At 45.1% G+C, this 18,808-nt stretch overlaps 1 protein-coding gene across 7 annotated transcripts in view; it reads right to left on the bottom strand.

Moving 5' to 3' along the window:
- Window positions 1-18,808, bottom strand: part of GALNTL5 (polypeptide N-acetylgalactosaminyltransferase like 5) — a 57,815-nt gene that overhangs the window by 15,573 nt on the left and 23,434 nt on the right. For all 7 annotated transcript variants that reach the window (XM_045496250.1, XM_045496251.1, XM_045496255.1 and 4 more), the window contains one exon: window positions 6,334-6,583. In XM_045496250.1, coding sequence (XP_045352206.1) covers window positions 6,334-6,583 — 250 coding nt within the window. The remainder of the gene's footprint in view (window positions 1-6,333; window positions 6,584-18,808) is intronic.

The raw sequence follows: 18,808 nt of genomic DNA, 5'->3' as shown, positions 1-18,808 counted from the left end.
TAAATATTAAATCACAGGTTCAGCCATTATGGATTTTTGCCAAAATTACGGTGAATGTTAGCAATAACACGAAAACTAGAAAACGACGATATTAATACCAAAATCGTTAACTTAATGTATATTTAACTTGATGGATATACATTACATTGAATGTAAAATTAGTAAATTGAAGCCATAACTACCTAAAAGTAGGCAGTAACTTTCCACTTAGCTCTCACCAAATTGTGTCAGCTATATATTCTATATGTTGTCTTCTTCTTTTTCTTTTTTTTAAAAAGTTTATTTAGTTTTGAGAGAGAGAGAGAGAGAGAGAGAGAGAGGGCATGAGCAGGGGAGGGGCAGAGAGAGAGGGAGACACAGAATCCGAAGCAGGCTTCAGGCTCCGAGCTGTCAGCACAGAGCCTGACATGGGGCTTGAACTCATGACCTGTGAGATCACGACCTGAGCCAAAGTCGAATGCTTAACTGACTGAGCCACTCAGGCGCCCCAAATGTTGTCTTGTTCTTAAAAGGGAACATTATCTTTAGAATGTGAGTTTCCCCTGGAGATAACTACTTGACTTGGGGAGGAGAGCTAACAGATCTCCCTTTCTAAGCGCGTTAAGTGAATATACTATTTACTTCTGGGAAAACCATGAAGTTACAAAGCATCTTTTTTGTTTTGTTTTGTTGTCCCACAACAGCAAGGCCCAATAACACCGAACTGAGTAGTATGAAAATAATTTCAAGTTCATTTATTCATTCATGTTTGAAAAAGTACACATGAAGCACCTGTGATGCGTTAGGGAGAAGTTAGTGCATCAACGGGCCAAGATCCCAGCTCGTGCGGGGGGCCAGGGTGGAGGGAGGGACACTAGTCGCTGCAGTGGTGCCAGAGAAAGACGATGGGACCGTGGATAAGGTAGCGGGTCGCGGTCCAGCGTCTGATGTATTTTGAGGACGGGAGCCAGCAGGTTTGCGTACAGGTGGGGGGTGGGGTGAAGGAGGAAGAGAAGGGTGAAGGCTCACCCCAGCGTGTTGGCCCGGGGACCTCACATCTGCCCTGAGATGGAGATACCGAGTGGGCAGGTTTTGGGGGGAAGATTCAGCTGGGGACATGAGTGAGCTCTCCATTCACTCTAGTGGAGACACCAGTAGGCAGGTGCATGGAAACGTCTGGCACTCTGAGAGTGGCCGGGGCCAGAGACATAACTTCGGGAGTCCTCAAGATACGGCGGACACACAGCACTCTGGCAGCGAGAGGGGGGTGGAGGAGACCACGAAGAACTGTCCCCGGGCACCGTGACAGCAAGAGGTCGGAGGGAAGAGAGGGAAAGAGGAGCCACCGGGGCTGGAGGAAGACCGGAAAACCGTCTGCCGATGGCCCCCGAGGTGAGGACTGAGAACCAGCGCGGCACCGACACGGGAAGACCACTAGCGCGTTTTAGCGGGTGGGGGCGCAGAGCCAGATTCAAGCGCGTCCGAGACACCAGAGTTCAGAGTTGGAGATCGTGACACAGCCAGCTTTTTCTAAGAGGCTTTAATGCAAAGGAGAGCAGAGGAAAGGAGAGGCGGCCGATAAAGGCAGATTGTTTTTTGTCATCGGGAGAGGTGACGGTGGGCCTCGAGAGGAGCGGTCTCAGCTGGTGGGCCAGATGCGACCCACCCCGTCTGCGCCCTGGGACACCGTGATCCTGGCCGAGCCAGGGGGCCCCGCTGCCACAGCGTTGCATTGAAATTACATCTCTACCCGACTTCCTTCGCACTGGACTCCACACCCTCGAGGGCAAAGGCCACGTTTTCTGTTGTGACCACAGTGTCTGGCAGCAAAGAGTTGTTAAACTGATGACTGAAGCAGGTTCACAAACCGGTCTTTAAATTTAGGCCGTAGGTTCTGTTGAAAATAGGGTTAAAAAATACTTGCAGCTCAGGGAACCCAAGTGACACCCTCTCAAAAGGGAAAGCTTTTATTCTAAAAAAAAAAAAAAATCTCGAAACCGCTGGGAAGTGTGTGCACGTGCGTGTGTGTGTGTGTGTGTGTGTGCACGTGCGTGTGTCTTACCGGAGAAACGTTGAGTCGTGGTGCTAACTCGGGCACGTCTGAGACACCGGGAGAAAGGATAAAATGTCGTGATGCGTCCTTGAAGAGGCCCTGGGTGGAGTACAGGGGGCACGTCCCTTGGTGGCGGTGACCTCCCCCCACCCCCGCACGTCCCCTCCCTGGGGAAGCTGCCGTGGGAGCCACTGGTGACAGCTCAACGCCACAATTCTCCTTGCTTGCTCTAAGTTTGCCAAAATTCCTTTCGTCTACATTTTCTTTTTGATCTGTTGCAAATGTGAAGAAATGTATCTTCAGATGTGAATGCTAATTAATGCCATGGATAATACCTAAAATTCATTTTTCCTTCTAACCCTTTAAAACTACCGACTTTTAGGAGCGCCTGGGTGGCGCAGTCAGTTAAGCGTCCGACTTCAGCCAGGTCACGATCTCGCGGTCCGGGAGTTCGAGCCCCGCGTCGGACTCTGGGCTGATGGCTCAGAGCCTGGAGCCTGTTTCCGATTCTGTGTCTCCCTCTCTCTCTGCCCCTCCCCCGTTCATGCTCTGTCTCTCTCTGTCCCAAAAATAAATAAACGTTGAAAAAAAAAAATTTTAAAACTACCGACTTTTTCTTACGTTATCGTACATTATCCTTATGATATAACAGTCGAGCGTTGAACCACATGAGTTTGAACTGTGTGGGTCCACTTACGTGTGGATTTTTAGATAAATACAGCACAGTACTGTAAATGTATTTTCTCTTCCTTCTGATATTAACATTTTTTTTTGGCTCTAGCTTATTGTAAGAATACAGTATGTAATACACGTGGCATTTAAAACGTGTTAATCAACTGTTTATATTATCAGTAACACTTCAGTCAACAGTAGGCTCTTAGTAGTTAAGTTTTTGGGGAGTCAAAAGTTAGTATGTACAATATACATTCTATAAATAATTAGTATCATACTGTTTTTTATGGCCTGAGTTTTTATTCAGCCTATTGTGAGAATTTTCCTTTTACATTAATTAGCTTTCAAAACCTTTGTATAATATTCTACAGAGTATGAATATAGTTTTTAACCATTTTAATATTGCACGTTTATGTTGTTTTTATTTTCTAACTGATATGAATGTTGATACAATGTGTGTCTCTGATTTACTTCTCCTTAACTCCTTAGGGAAACATTTCAAGAAGTGGGAGTGTTGCGTTAAAGAATAACATAAGATTTTTAATGTATATTGTCAGATTGTTTTCAAAAAGCACATGTGATTATGTGTATACTAACAGTGTATTAGAATTCAAAAAACGTTACTACTCAGCGACTATCAGGAATATAATTTCCCTAGTAAAATGTTTAGAGCCTAAAGCATGCCTGATGTGTGAAATATGGAAACATTACAAAATTATGTAGATCTTTTTTGTAAATGAAATACTTCATTTTAAATTAAATAAGTTCATTTTGAGATGAACTCCAAAGATCGATGGTTTATTTATTTTTTTTAGTAAATTAAGATGTCTACGCACGACCTTTTATTTATTTATTTAATTTCAAAATTTTTTGAGTTTATTTATTTTGAGAGAGAAAGAGAGAGAGTGAGCAGGCAGAGGGGCAGAGAGAGAATCCCAAGCAGGCTCCACGCTGTCAGCACAGAGCCTGACATGGGGCTCGAACTCACGAACCGCGAGATCATGACCTGAGCCGAAACCAAGAGTTGGATGCTCAACCGACTTGAGCCACCCAGGCGCCCCACGTTACATTTTATTTAAATAAAATGTGTCTTTGTCCCTTTTCATTTCGAAGTCTCTAACAGTAACAACAGTAAGCATGTATACTGATCACTTCCCCTGTGTCAGGACTTGAGCTGTGTTCTTTCCAAGTGGCGTCTCACTTAATCTCCTCACTAAAGCAGAGAGGCATGTCTTTTATTATCATCACCATTTCACAGGTGAAGGTACTGAAACTGAGAGAAGTACCAGACCCAGCAGAGGCTACCTTACTGCACAACTCCATGGATGCCAATCACCTCTAGTCTTTATGAACAGTACCTTCTGGAGATGAGCAGTACACAGCCTATACAGCTGTACGCAGCAGCCCTGAACAGCTAACAAGTGATGGCTGGAACAGAGCAAAGATCGGAGTTATACACAGGGGAAGGCGCGTGAAGGGATCTATTATCCTAAAAGCAATGGAAAGACATTGGGTGACACGGGCAAAGTGGAAGTTTTAAGAACCATGAATGTAGCCAGAGAGAGATCGGCCTGAGGGAGGACAGCCTGCAGGCCAGACTGTTCCTTACAGTGAGGGCCTGGACCATGGGGACAAGCAGAGAGATGGACAGATGTGGTCACGAGTCGTCACAATGGATGGGGCTCCTGGAGCGGGTTAATCACTGGATTAGAGTAGGCAGTGGGAGACTGCAGGTGTGGTCATGCTTATGGCTATGTAGCATTCCATTATGGTTCCAGAGTAAGGTACTAAATAATTCCCCAGTTATTCCTCCCGACTCTTAGTCCTTATCTCATCCTCGAATTGCGTCACCAAGGGCAGGGGCTCAGGGTGGGGATAGGTACTGGGATCAAGGGAAGTGATAAGGTTTGGAAAACCCACTTGGGGCAGTGAGTGAGTAAAGGGATTGTGGAGAAGCACGAGACTGAAACTATCCACGTGCAGAAGCGTTAAGTTCACGTCTCTTAAGGGAACAAAAAACCGATGGTGGACTTGGTCCAGAGTTGGAGATTCGCAGGGCTACAGTGGCAGAAGGGGAGAGGGATGTGGCAGTCGAAGGTATTGGCAAGAAGAACCGTGAATTTATAGATCAGAAAGTCTAGGCCACAGAAGAAGAAAGAAACCATGAGCAGTAGAAGCAGAAATCAAAGAACTGGGGATCCTGATGATGTCCAGGGGGAGGTGTGGGCGGAGCAGAGCAGGAAAAAGTTAGGAACACCCCAGGCTGTGGCCAAAGAGACGATATCCGGTAATTTAGAAGAGAAAGGTGCAGGATATGGCTGTAGGAATAATAGTAGCTAACAGGTATGAAATAGCTAATATATATGTAGTACTTATTATGATGGACAGATACTGCTCTAAGCTTTGATATACACTGAGTCATTTAATTCTCTAACAACCCTGTAACATATTATCATTATCCAGACTTCACACATAAGGAAATAAGGTGCAAAGAGGTTAAGCAACTTGCATAAGGTCAACAGCTCTAGTTAGAGACAAAGATCAAGGACTTGCTAAGCTATAGTGTTAGAAAACTGACTCATGTGGTTTGTGAAACAGAGAGGCTAGTAGTAAAAGAAGAGAAGGAGCCTGGCGTCAGAGTTTTCGGGAAATGTGGGGAGTGACCTGGAGGAAGTCTCCAGCAATAGCCTCACAGATGCAGTTAAAAGTCCCAACATCAAATTGTTCTCACATGTAGAAATACATTTTCCCAGACCAATAATCAAGGAAAATCATATTCATCTGTATAAAATTACGGACGAAAGCACTGAGATAAATATTTTATATATGAATTTAGCAAAGACATCAACTTTTGCTGAGCTATCCACAGCACTAGCATTTGGTTCATTGACCACATACAACTTGCTCCTGAGAACCATGGCCACCTTCTAAAGACGGACACCTGACACCAGAGGGACACTATCCATGGCGGTGTTTCTTTCTCTCTCTCTCTCTCTCTCTCTTTCTCTTTCTTTCTCTTCTTTCTTTCTTTCTCTTTCTTTCTTTTCTTTCCTTCCATCTTCCTTCCTTCTTTCCTTCCTTCCTTCCTTCATTCCTTCCCTTCCTTCCTCCCTTCCTATCTTCCTACCTTCCTTCCATCTTCCTTCCTTCCTATCTTCCTTCCTTCCTTCCTTCCATCTTCCTTCCTTCCTTCCTTCCTTCCTTCCTTCCTTCCTTCCTTCCTTCCTTCTTTCCTTCCTATCTTCCTTCCTTCCTATCTTCCTTCCTTCCTTCCTTCCTTCCTTCCTTCCTTCCTTCCTTTTAAGTAGGCTCCACGCCCAACGTGGGGCTCAAGCTCACCACCTGTGATCAAGAGTCACATGCTCTATTGACCGAGCCAGCGAGGCACCCCCATGGCAGTGTTCCTAACCAGGGTGAGATGCTCATTTCCAATCAGAGAAACTGAAAATCTACCAAATTCTATTATTATAGATTTTTAGAGACAACGTAAATGACAAAATATTTCTCCTCATTAAGCCCAAGAGATGGAAAAGATAATCTCTGAAAGCTTCTCCCACCCCCCCCACCCCCCCCCGCAACCAGGTCTCAATACATATATGATATTTCCCCGTCACCTGAAGGAATCTCACCGAATGGGTAGAGTGGGTCCTTCTGGTCCATCCATCTCATAAGAGAAGACATTATCCCATTTAAATTGTAGGTGCCAGTTGAAAGCACCCCTTACAACAGGAGAGGGCCAGTATTCTAGGGTCACAGAATCAATGACATCTATCAGAGGACACACCACCATTTTGGGGTCCTTGGCAATGGCATGCAGCAGGGGCTCCAGCCACACTTTATTCACCTCGCAGTGGCTATCCAGGAACACCAGAACGTCCCCTGGGGAGGCAAGAATAGGCTAGTGTTAGTGCATACGGATGAAACATCCGACGACCCAGATCGAAGTTCAGTGCAAGGAGTGCCTGTTGAGCGTTTACTATGTGTTTGGCTTTTATGGTGCATTCCGTTTCCCTGGCGGTGGGTTGGGACTAGAAACTCATACTTTATTTTGTGCAAAAATGTGGGCCATGATGTGTCATAGAAGTTCAGAAGAAGTTGGTGAACTGTGGGTTAGAGAGTAGTTTGAAAATTCTAAAGAAGCAGGTGGGGGGGCGCCTGGGTGGCTCAGTTGGTCAAGTGAATGGCTCTTGGTTTCGGCTCAGGTCATGATCTCACAGTTTATGAGTTCAAGCCCCGCATCAGGCTCTGCGCTGACGGCTTGGAACCTGCTTGGGATTCTCTCTCTCTCTCTCTCTCTCTCTCTCTCTCTCTCTCCCCCTCCCTCCTTCCCACTCTCTCTGCCCCTCCTCTGCTCACACACACACACAGTCTCTCTCTCAATATAAATGAAACTTATAAAAAAGGTTTTTCTCAAGCTGTCAGCACAGAGCCCAACGTGGGGCTCGAACCCATGGACCACGAGATCATGACCTGAGCTGAAGTCAGACACTCAACCCACTGAGCCACCCAGGGGCCCCGATGCATAACCATTTTTGTCCTTGAGTTCAAGCTTTAATGAGTGTCTGCTTAGAGAACATGGGGAAATTGGCATGGCCAAAGTAAAGAAAACATGTTGCTAAAGTACATTAGATGGGCTCAGATTGGAAGGGACCTCAAAATTCAGGTGCAGAGTTCAGACTTTTTCTTGCAGCCAACATAAAATCATAGGAAGTTATGAGAAATAGCCCATGTTTGATGAGAAGAGCTAATATTGTTCATATGGTAATAATCTCCAAATTGATCTATAGATTCATACAATCCTTATCAAAACCATACCTGGTTCTTCTTGCAGAAACTGATCCCAAAATTCGTGGAGAAAGGCAAGGACCCAAATTAGCTAAAACAATCTTGAAAAAAGAATAAAGCTGAAGGACTTCTGGATTTCAAAACTTACTACAAAGCTATAATAATAAAACAATATGATACTGTCAGAAGGAAAGACATAAAGACCAAAGGATAGAATTGAGGTCATAGACATAAACCAAATATCTATGGTCAATTGATTTTGACAAGGGTGCCTAGACAATTCAATGGGGGAAAAAAAGTTTCTTCAATAAACAGCCCTGACCCAACTGGACACCCACGTCAGAAAGAATGAAGTTGGACCCCCTACCTCCTAGAAAACACAAAAATTAAGTCAAATCAATCACAGACCTAAAAAGGTCAGAGCTGAAACTATAAAACTTTTAGAAGAAAATATAGGCATACATTTCTGACCTCAGGTTAGATGGTTTCTTAGATGTGACACCAAAAATAGAAGTGACAAAACAAAAAATAAGTAAGACTTCATCAAAATCAAAACGCTTTGTGCTTAAACAGACACCATAAAAAAGTTGAAAAAAGTCCACAGAATGGGAGAAATTGTTTGAAAATCACATATCTGATAAAGAACTTGCATCCAGAATATATGAGGAACCTTCCAAGTCAATAACAAAATGACAACTTAATTAAAACATGGGCAAAGGATTTGAATACAGGCGCCTGGGTGGCTCTGTCGGTTAAGCATCCGACTCTTTTTTTTTTTTTCAACGTTTATTTATTTTCGGGACAGAGAGAGACAGAGCATGAACGGGGGAGGGTCAGAGAGAGAGGGAAGCACAGAATCGGAAACAGGCTCCAGGCTCTGAGCCATCAGCCCAGAGCCTGACGCGGGGCTCGAACTCACGGACCGCGAGATCGTGACCTGGCTGAAGTCGGACGCTTAACCGACTGCGCCACCCAGGCGCCCCTAGCATCCGACTCTTGATTTAAGCTCAGGTCATGATCTAATGGTAGTGGGATCGAGTCCTGCATCAGGCTCCTCGCTGGGCATGAAGCCTGCTTGGGATTCTCCCTCTCCCTCTCTCTCTGCCCCTTCCCACCTCAAAAATAAAATAAAAGTCTTTAAAAAAAAAAAAAAAAAAAGGATTCGAATAGACATTTCTCCAAAGAAGACGGACAGATGGCTGATAAATGTACGAAAAGGTACTCAACATCATTAACCATTAGGAAAATGCTAACTAAAATCACAGTGAGAGAATACTTCACATCCACTAGGATAGCTAAAATCAGAAAGGCAGAGGATATCAAGTGTGGATGAGATTGTGGAGGAATTAGAACCCTGTCCTTCGCTGATAGCAATGTAAAATGTTGCAACCTCTTTCAAAACTTACGTGGTCATTCCTCAAAAGTTACACATACACTTGCTATACAGCCCAACAATTCCACATCTAGGTACACACATACCCAAGAGAAAAGAAACAGGTTTATACAAAGTCTTGCACATGAATGTTCATAGCAGCATTCTTCCTAAGAGTAAAAAAGTCATAACTTAGGGGCACTTGGGTGGCTCATTTGATTAAGTGTCCAACTCTTGATTTCTGTTAAGGTCATGATCTCATGGTTTGTGGGTTTGAAGCCTGAGTCGGGCTCTGCACTGACAGCACAGAGCCTGCTTAGGATTCTCTCTCTCCCTCTCTCTCGAAGGAAGGAAGGAAGGAAGGAAGGAAGGAAGGAAGGAAGGAAGGAAGGAAAGAAACAAACAAACAAACAAAAATCATAACTCAAATGTCCAACAATGGGTGAATGGATAAACAAAATGTGAGATATCCAGGGGTGCCTGGGTGGCTCAGTTGGTTAAGCATCCAACTCCTGATTTTGGCTCAGGTCATGATCTCATGGTTTTCGGATAGAATCCTATGTTGGGTCCCTTGCTGAACATGGAGTCTGCTTAAGATTCTGTCTCCTTCTTGGGGGGCCTGGGTGGCTCAGTCAGTTGAGCATCCAACTTTGGCTCAGGTCATGATCTCATGGTTCATGGGTTCAAGCCCCACATCAGGCTCTGTGCTGACAGCTCAGAGCCTGGAGCCCATTTCAGATTCTGTGTCTCCCTCTCTCTCTGCCCCTTCCCCGCTCATGCTCTGTCTCTCTCTCAAAACTGAATAAACATAAACAAAAAAAATCTCACTCCTTATCTCTGCCCCTCTCCTTCACTTACATTCTCTCTCTCTTTCTCAAAATAAATAAATAAACATTTTTTTAAAGAGTCCCATTTTGGGGTGCCTGGGTGGCTCAGTTGGTTAAGTGTCTGACTCTTGGTTTCAGCTCAGCTCATGATTTCACCGTTTTGTGAGTTCAAGCCCCATGATAGGCTCCGTGCTGACAGTGTGGAGCCTGCTTGGGATTCTCTCTCTCCCTCTCTCTCTCTCTCTCTCTCTCTCTGCCCCTCCTCCACTCACGCTGTCTCTGTCTCTCTCAAAATAAATAAATAAACTTATAGAGTCCCATTTTGAACACATCTAATTTTTTCATACTATTGAAAGTACACACAGTGTTCAACACTTTGCATTTTTCACTTCAAATAGCTTCTATAATATTACCCAACATTGACATTTTCAAAGCATGTCTGCTAATTTGACAGGTGAAAAATTAACATCCAGTTCTCAAGAGGCCATCTACAAATGGCCAACAAGCACATGAAAAGATTCTCAACATCCTTAGTCGTTAAGGAAATGCAAATTAAAACCATAGTGAGATACCAATTCATCTCTACTAGGATGGCTGGAATTTAAAAAAAAAAAATTTTTAACGTTTATTTATTTTTGAGAGACAGAGACACAGCATGAGCGGGGGAGGGGCAGAGAGCGAGGGAGACACAGAATCTGAAGTGGGCTCCAGGCTCTGAGCTGTCAACAAAGAGCCTGATGCAGGGCTCAAACCCACGGACTATGAGATCATGACCTGAGTTGAAGTCAGACGCTTAACCAACTGAGCCATCCAGGCGCCCCTAGAATTTTTTTCAAATCTTTTTTTAACTTTTATTTATCTTTGAGAGACAGAGAGAGACAGAGCATGAGCGGGGGACGGGCAGAGAGAGAGGGAGACACAGAATCTGAAATGGGCTCCAGGCCCCAAGCTGTCAGCACAGAGCCTGACGCAGGGCTCGAACCCACAGACCACGAGATCATGACCTGAGCTGAAGTCAGAGGCTCTACCCTCTGAGCCACCCAGGCGTCCCTAGAATTTTTTTTTTTAAGACAGAAAATAACGAGTGTTGGCAAGGATGTGGAAAAATTGCAACTCTTCTCCCTGGCTGGTAGGAATGTAAATGGTACGGCTGCTGTAGAAACATTTAGCACTTCCTCAAAAAGTAGACTTCCCGTGCGACCCAGTGATTCCACTCCTAAGTACACACTCAAAAGAATCCAACTACACGTATGACCGTGTTCCTAGAAGTACTCCTTACAACAGTGAAAAGGTAAAAACAGCCCAAATGTCCAGCCACAGATAAATGGAGAACCAAACTAAGGTATATTTATACGACGGAATATGATTCGGCCATAAAAAAGAATGAAGGGCAGATACATGCTACCTGTAGAAGAATCCCCAAAACGTTGTTGGATGAAAAAGCCAGACACAAAAGGTATGACTCTATTTACATGAAGTATCCAGAATAAGTAAATCTAAAGACAGAAATCAGATTACTAATCTACCAGGGGCCGAGAGAAGGAAAAGTGGGGAGAATCTGCTGAATGGGGTTTTCTTTCGGGGGTGATGCAAATGTTTTGGGACAGGACAGAGGTAGTGCTTACAGATCACTATGAATGTACTAAGCGCTGTTGAACTGTTCACTTCAACATGGTTAATATCACGTTATGCAAATCTCACAACGTTGAAAAAAATGACGTCTGCCAAAGAAGACCTACAAATGGCCAACCGGTACGTGAGAAGGGGTTCAACATCACTCATCATCAGGGAAACGCAAATCCAACCCACAACGAGCTGTCGCTTCACCCCGGTTAGAATGACTGTTACTAAAAAAGAGAGGGAACGAGTAGTGTTGGTGAGGATACGGAGAAAAGGGAATCCCTGCGCCCTGTTTGTGCGGATGTAAATGGGTGCGGCCACTGCAGAAGATAGTGCGGAGGCTCCTCAAAAAATTACAGACAGAACTACCACGTGATCCAGCAATCCCACTTCTGGGCATGCATCACAAGAAACTGAAATCACTATCTTGAAGAGATATCCGCACCCCCGTGTTCATTGCAGCATATTTACGATGGCCAAGACATAGAAACAAGCTAAGGTGTCCATCGGCGGACGAAAGGATGAAGAAGTTATAGTATGTACTTGATGGGGTATTATTTCTTTTTTTTTTTTTTTTTTAACGTTTTATTTATTTTTGAGACAGGGAGAGACAGAGCATGAATGGGGGAGGGTCAGAGAGAGAGGGAGACACAGAATCGGTAACAGGCTCCAGGCTCTGAGCCATCAGCCCAGAGCCTGACGCGGGGCTCGAACTCACGGACCGCGAGATCGTGACCTGGCTGAAGTCGGACGCTTAACCGACTGAGCCACCCAGGCGCCCCGATGGGGTATTATTTCAATACCAGCTATAAAAAAAGAAGAAAATCCTGCCACTGGTGACATGGATGGACATCGAGGGCATCATGCTCAGTGAACTAAGTCAGAGAAAGACGAATACCATATGATCTTCCTTATGTGTAAAGTCTAAAAAAGACCCTGAACTCTTAGAGTCAGAGAACAGATGGGTAGTTGCCAGAGGTAGGGGGTGGGTGATATAGGTGAAGGTGGTCAACACGTACAAATTTCCAGTTATAAGATAAATAAGTCCCCGGGACGTAAGGAACAGCATGGTGACTATCGTTAACAACGCTGTGTTGGTATTTGAAAATCGCTGAGAGAGTAAATCTTAAAAGTTCTTGCATCACAAGAAAAAAAAATTGTAACTCCGCGAGGTAATGGACGTTAACTAGACCAGGTGGTGACCATTTCACAATATATACGTGTATCGAATCGTTACGTGATATGCCTAACATGGATTCAATGTCATATGTCGATTATATCTCAATTAAAACAACAAAAAATCTTGTTAAAATTATAGCTAGTGAGGTTCAGCTCTTTTCAGGTGATTAGCGATCTGTAAACGAAATGCTTATATTCTTTGTCCATTCAGGTTTTGGAACCATAGATTGTTTTGTTTTTTAACGGCTTTGTAGATACATTTTACGTACTGAGAATATTAACTGTTTTCCTGTGAACGTGGTACTAAGTCTCCTAGTCTCGAGCTATGTCACTGTATCATTCTTTGTCCACAACCGTGTGACTGTTTTGGGAGTCAGCTCTGTCCTTTCCCTCAGGTTTAAGCTTCGAAATTTCTACTTTATTCATAGAACAGATGAGTACTGATTGAGGGTTTTTTTTTATTTTTTAAATTCTTATCACAATTTAATGGTTTGATTTTAAAAACTAAAATTAACGATAGAACTGGAACTTAAATTTGAGTTATGGTATGAGACGAAGATGAAAATTTTTCCCAAATTACTAATTGCCTCCCAAATAACTTCCCCATCACGGCAGGGACAACGGAAAGGGCTTCCTTCCCATGCTGACTTGTGGTGTCCTATTTTTCAAATGCAGTGTACCCTTGGCATGGAAAGATTTAAATATTTCCAACTTTGGCAATTTTTTTATGGTTTTACTCAAAATTTTTTTTTAATTTTGTTATTTATTTCTTTAAATTTACGTCCAAATTAGTTAGTATATCGTGCAACAATGATTTCAGGAGTAGATTCCTTAGTGCCGCTTACCCATTTAGCCCCTCCCCCCTAAACTTTGACAATGTTAATGAACCAGAAAGACAGCAAATGCAAAATAATTTGAAATTACTCAATGTGCCGTACCGAGCTTCTCTTCGTTCTGAGTTAAACTGGGAAGCATGTGGGAATCAGCTACTGACACCTACATTCCAATGAACTTCACGGTTTTCACACTCATCACAAAGCATTTTATGGGGAAATTTACACGCCATAATGAGGGCAAAGGGGCATGGGGTGCCTCTCGGCTGAGTCCTACACTCACAAGAATATTCCGTGGGGATCTTCAGCTTCTGTTGGTTCAGTTAAAGAAAGGAGAATACTCTTTAGTGCTTACAGAGATAGCCTGTTCGACTATCTGAATCCCATCTAATCCCAGATTGGCATCTTCCCAGATTAAGCCAACTTCTCCGCAGGGTCTAGAGTGAGTGAAGGGCGTGAGGTCAAATCCACCTGATAAGGACCTTGCCCAGCTCCCTCCCAGAGAATGTGTGTGGGCTGTACTAACGACCCCTGATAGCTCAATCCATCTTCCTGAGGAGAGGCTTGTTCTCTGCCCGCTGCCGGAAGATCCACGCTTTCTCAGGGGCCCTGGCAGCCAGCTCTGTTTTCAGAAAACAACAAATGCCGTGTTGGCCTCACGAAGTCTCCTCCTCCTCCTTCATTTCCTTTTCTTTCCTGCCTGTCTTCAGTTTCTGCATTTTTTACATTTAAGCATAGCTCATTCAGGGCGCTGGGGGGCTCAGTTGGTTAAGCGTCCCACTCTCGGTTTCGGCTCAGGTCACGCTCTCACAGTTTCGTGAGCTCAAGCCCCACATCGGGCTCCACGATGGCAGCATGGAGCCTGCTTGGGATTCTCACTCTCTCTCTCTCTCTCTCTCCCTTGCTCTCTGCCCCTCTCCTGCTCACGCTGTCTCAGTCTCTCTCAAAATAAATAAATAAACTTGAAAACAATTTTAAACATAGCTCATTATATTTTATTTATCTTAAATAACTTTAAAAAAAAAATTTTTTTCCAACGTTTATTTATTTTTGGGACAGAGAGAGACAGAGCATGAACGGGGGAGGGGCAGAGAGAGAGGGAGACACAGAATCGGAAACAGGCTCCAGGCTCCGAGCCATCAGCCCAGAGCCCGACGCGGGGCTCGAACTCACGGACCGCGAGATCGTGACCTGGCTGAAGTCGGACGCTTAACCCACGAGATCGTGACCTGGCTGAAGTCGGACGCCCAACCAACTGCGCCACCCAGGCGCCCCTTAAATAACTTTTTTAAAAAATACTTAAGAGTGTGGTAAAAAAAAAAGAATGTGGTATGCAAATTATGTTTTGGAGGGGTACGGAATTTACAGAGAATCTTTTTGTGCTTGAGTGAAATGATCAACTCTGGTAAAATATCTAAGCGTGTTCACTTAATCCGCACTGTAAATCTGTTAAACATAGCCACTCGGCTCTTGTACCAAACAATGCAAGTGACTATCCTACTTGAATTTCTAATTTCTGTTTGTTTGCTACATTCCCATAGCCTGGTACTGTGATGCAATCTACCCCCGCGGAAGTCGACTTCTTGGGTCTGAGTCCTGAGTTCTGGGGGCTGGAGAAAATCTCTGATCTTTCGGGAATTTAACCTTTTTCACTGGCAATGAGGCTCGTGCCTTCTAAAACCTCCCAAAGCCTTTTCACCATTGCTATTCTGTACTTTTATTACTTTGGTCCTGAATTTCTTCTAGTTTTTCTGTATGCATTTTGTTATCATTCTGGAGTATATAAATTCAAAATTTATATTTTATGAATTTATTTGTACTAGTCAGTATTTGCTAAGCATTTTGTTTAACACTTACTGCTAGAGAAGGGAATGTTCCGAATTACCTCATTTAATCATGGCAACAACACGTTCGATGCCACTGTCCCCACATCACGCGTTGGGAAGCCGAGACTCAGAGAAGTGACTTGCCCAGGCTGCCGTTGGTGACAATGAGCATGTGAAGATCTCGAAACCCAGGCTCTGGCTTGAAACCCAGTGTTCTTTGCATGGTCCTACGTGGCCTCCCTTTGCTGTTTGTGGCCAAGAACCAGCCACCGCCCTCCGTATGGCTGCCTTTGCAGAGCTCAGCTCTAGGGTCCCTCTCCCCAAAACTGCACGACCCCTCTGCATCCATCTGTAAAAGTTCCTAATCAGCCTGAGCGGCTACAATTCTAGAAGCAACAGAACTGCCAGAAAGTCAGATAATTACTGCACTCCAATTCCAGGCCAACTGCCTGCAGAGAGAGGTCTCCTTCTAGATATACTGGAGTTCTTTACCACCGAGTGGCTTACAGCAACATAAATGTATGATCCTATAGTTCTGTAGGTCATGTAGTCAACACAGGTCTTCCTGGGCTAAAATCAGGGTATCAGTGGAGCTAAGATCTTTCCTGGAGGCTCTAAGGGAGCATCATGTCTTTTCCAGCTTCTAGAAGCTGCCTGCATTCCTAGGTCCCTTCGTCCATCTTCAGGGCCAACCACAGAGGACGGAACTGTCCCGCACAGCTCTCTGACCCTCTCTGCCCACCGCCTGCAAGGTCCTCCCGTCGTAAGGGCTCCCAAGGTCAGAGTGAGCCCACCTGCATAGCCCAGGCTAATCTCCCATCTCAAGGCCCTTAATTTTAACATTTTCATATTTTTAATTTCACAACTTTTAGTTGCAAGAAACATGTATACCAAAAAAAAGAGATAAAATATAAATGTAGAACTTAATGATGTATCATAAAGCCAACACAAGTATAACTACCCCTTCATCAAAACCTAGAACATAGCGTCCTAGGATTTTGTTCCCCAGCTCCTACCACCTGATTCTACACGCTGATTTAACCAGGTGTGGGGGCGCCTGGGTGGCTCAGTCGGTTGAGTGTCTTGACTTCGGCTCAGGTCATGATCTCGCGGTTTGTGAGTTCGAGCCCAGCATCGGGCTCTGTGCTGACAGCTCAGAGCCTGCTTCTGATTCTGTGTCTCCCTATATCTCTGCTCCTCCCCTGTTCACGCCCTGTTTCTCTCTCTCTCTCTCTCTCTCTCAAAAATAAATAAACATCTAAAAAAATTTTTGTTTAACCAGGGGTTTATGGCAATAACTTCCTGGTCTTTTTTCCTTCAGTTTTTCATCAAATTACGCATCCATACACATTGTCTTTTAGTCTTGCTGATTTTCCAACTTTATTCTTTTGCATTTAGCTTCTTTTGCTCCCTCAAAACGATAGGTATTCATCCAGGTAGTTGTGTATAGTGTAGACCATTCACGGTTACTGAAGCATTCTATTATTTGATTATCACTAGTCTGTCATTACCTGGTGAGTCGGGACCTATGTATACTCCATAACCAAGCAGTTCCACTCCTAGATCCCCATGCTCTGTGGAAACGCTGCCCATATCTACCAAGAGACGGGCACTCGAGTACTTGTATATTTGGGGAGAGCCCCAAAGGGAAATGACCAGAATGGGATTCAGCAGTAGAATGGAAAAATAATTTAGCATCATCAAATAATAGAGTCCCTCGAGGCGTTTACTTCTTTTTTTTTTTTTTTTTTTTTAATTTTTTTTTTTTCAACGTTTATTTATTTTTGGGACAGAGAGAGACAGAGCATGAACGGGGGAGGGGCAGAGAGAGAGGGAGACACAGAATCGGAAACAGGCTCCAGGCTCCGAGCCATCAGCCCAGAGCCCGACGCGGGGCTCGATCTCACGGACCGCGAGATCGTGACCTGGCTGAAGTCGGACGCTTAACCGACTGCGCCACCCAGGCGCCCCGCGAGGCGTTTACTTCTGACCACACGCGCCACAAAAGGTACCATGCTAGCAGACCCTGGGGGGATTAGGACAACCTCCTTGCGGGACGGCGTTATTCTGTCCACCACGCCGGACAACCGAAGTCTCTCCTTCCTTGTGAATGTCCAGCACCGATGCCAGCTCTCGACGCCATGCTAGACTTTAAACCTTCGCTTTCAGGATGTCAGTTGAAGTCAACACCTCATCTCTGCCTTCTTGGCCGCTTCTTGACCGTCCGAGCCAATTCAGTGAGAGATCCTGTCCCGTGTTCTCACCCCCAAGGCTGCCCTGTATTTGTTCCCTGAAACCCTTCCTTCCGCTGCGGACCACCCTCTGACCTTTGCCAAGGGTCCCTCATTCAGAGTAAATTTCTCTACGCTAATTTTTCCCCCCACAAAATTCTCCTACGGCCTTCTTGCCTCACGTACACCCTGACCCTGTCTAGAAGATGTTGCCTCCCCCACGGACGTTCCAGATAGGAAGCTCGTCCTTCTCGCCAACGGCAGGAATTCTTGGGTCCCGGACAACACTGGCATTTCCTACCTACCCACGGCTGCCCCGAGCCGCACCGACCCTGCTCCCACGCAGACTAAAATCCCCTTCCCTTTGGATTCATGCCATGTAATGATGGCTCTCTCCTCCTTGTCTGCAAAACCCCTGCCTTCTGATTCTCCCGTTGGAGGTCTCTCCCCAGTCCCAGCCATTTCTCCTTCATTTCTGGGGGTGGGGGTTGGGGGGAACAGAGAATCCACAGCAGCTCTGTCTCCACACCTAGTTTACGGACAACTCGGTCATCCTGTGGGCAGTACCACCAACCTAGACAAGCTGACAGATAGCGACAATCCTAGGGTGCTACGTTCATGAAGAAGAATCAGAGTAAGGATGATGGAGAGAGATAGGGGTTTGCTGTTTTATGCGGGTTGCTTTGGGAAGGCCTCTGATACAGTAGCCTTTGCACAGAGAACTGAACAAAGTCATGTAGCAGGACACGTGGAAACATGACGAGAATCCCAGGGGGACGATACCATGCGCCGGGGCTCTGAGACAGGAGTACGACTGGGGTGTCTGAGGAGAGTAAGAAGGCCAGTGCATCCGGGGTAGGGCGAGGGGAGAGGGGTAAGAGGCTGAGTCTGAGTGACAGCCGGGGAACGGATCTGTAGGCCTCCGCCGGGGACACGGTCACTTCATGGTAAACGCAAACACTAACTCCTCTGGAAGAGAACAGTGTTACACATACGCACACACGTTAACATCACGTGAAAACCCACATCCGTGTTCGGCGGGTCTCATTTATCTCACGAGAGTTGATACAATGAAGAAAACAAGAATAAACGTGCATGGGTAGCACATAGCAGGGGCTGGACGAATCCTGGACTGGACGAGTGAATACACGAATGAATTAATGAGGGGCCCCGAGCGGCTGCCTCACCTGCCCACACCACAGGACCCCAGAGCTTCAAACCTGGGAGCAAGCCCACGTCACCGGTGGGGGCGACAGGCAAATACAGGTAGATGGGCAGACAACAAGCACGGACCAAGTTGTGAGGAGAAACGGATAGACGAATCCATAGGCACCGGTGAAGATTTTCATACAAGTCTATCAGAAACGTACGGGTTGAGCCCAGTTAGATGGATCGGAATATAGAGTATTAGAAAAACAAAATTAGACATAT

Source organism: Leopardus geoffroyi, chromosome A2 (assembly GCF_018350155.1).
Source record: "Leopardus geoffroyi isolate Oge1 chromosome A2, O.geoffroyi_Oge1_pat1.0, whole genome shotgun sequence".
In the NCBI taxonomy this organism is placed as follows: domain Eukaryota; kingdom Metazoa; phylum Chordata; class Mammalia; order Carnivora; family Felidae; genus Leopardus; species Leopardus geoffroyi.
The sequence above is the reverse complement of the archived record's forward strand: the minus strand, read 5'-3'. Positions and strand labels throughout refer to the sequence as shown.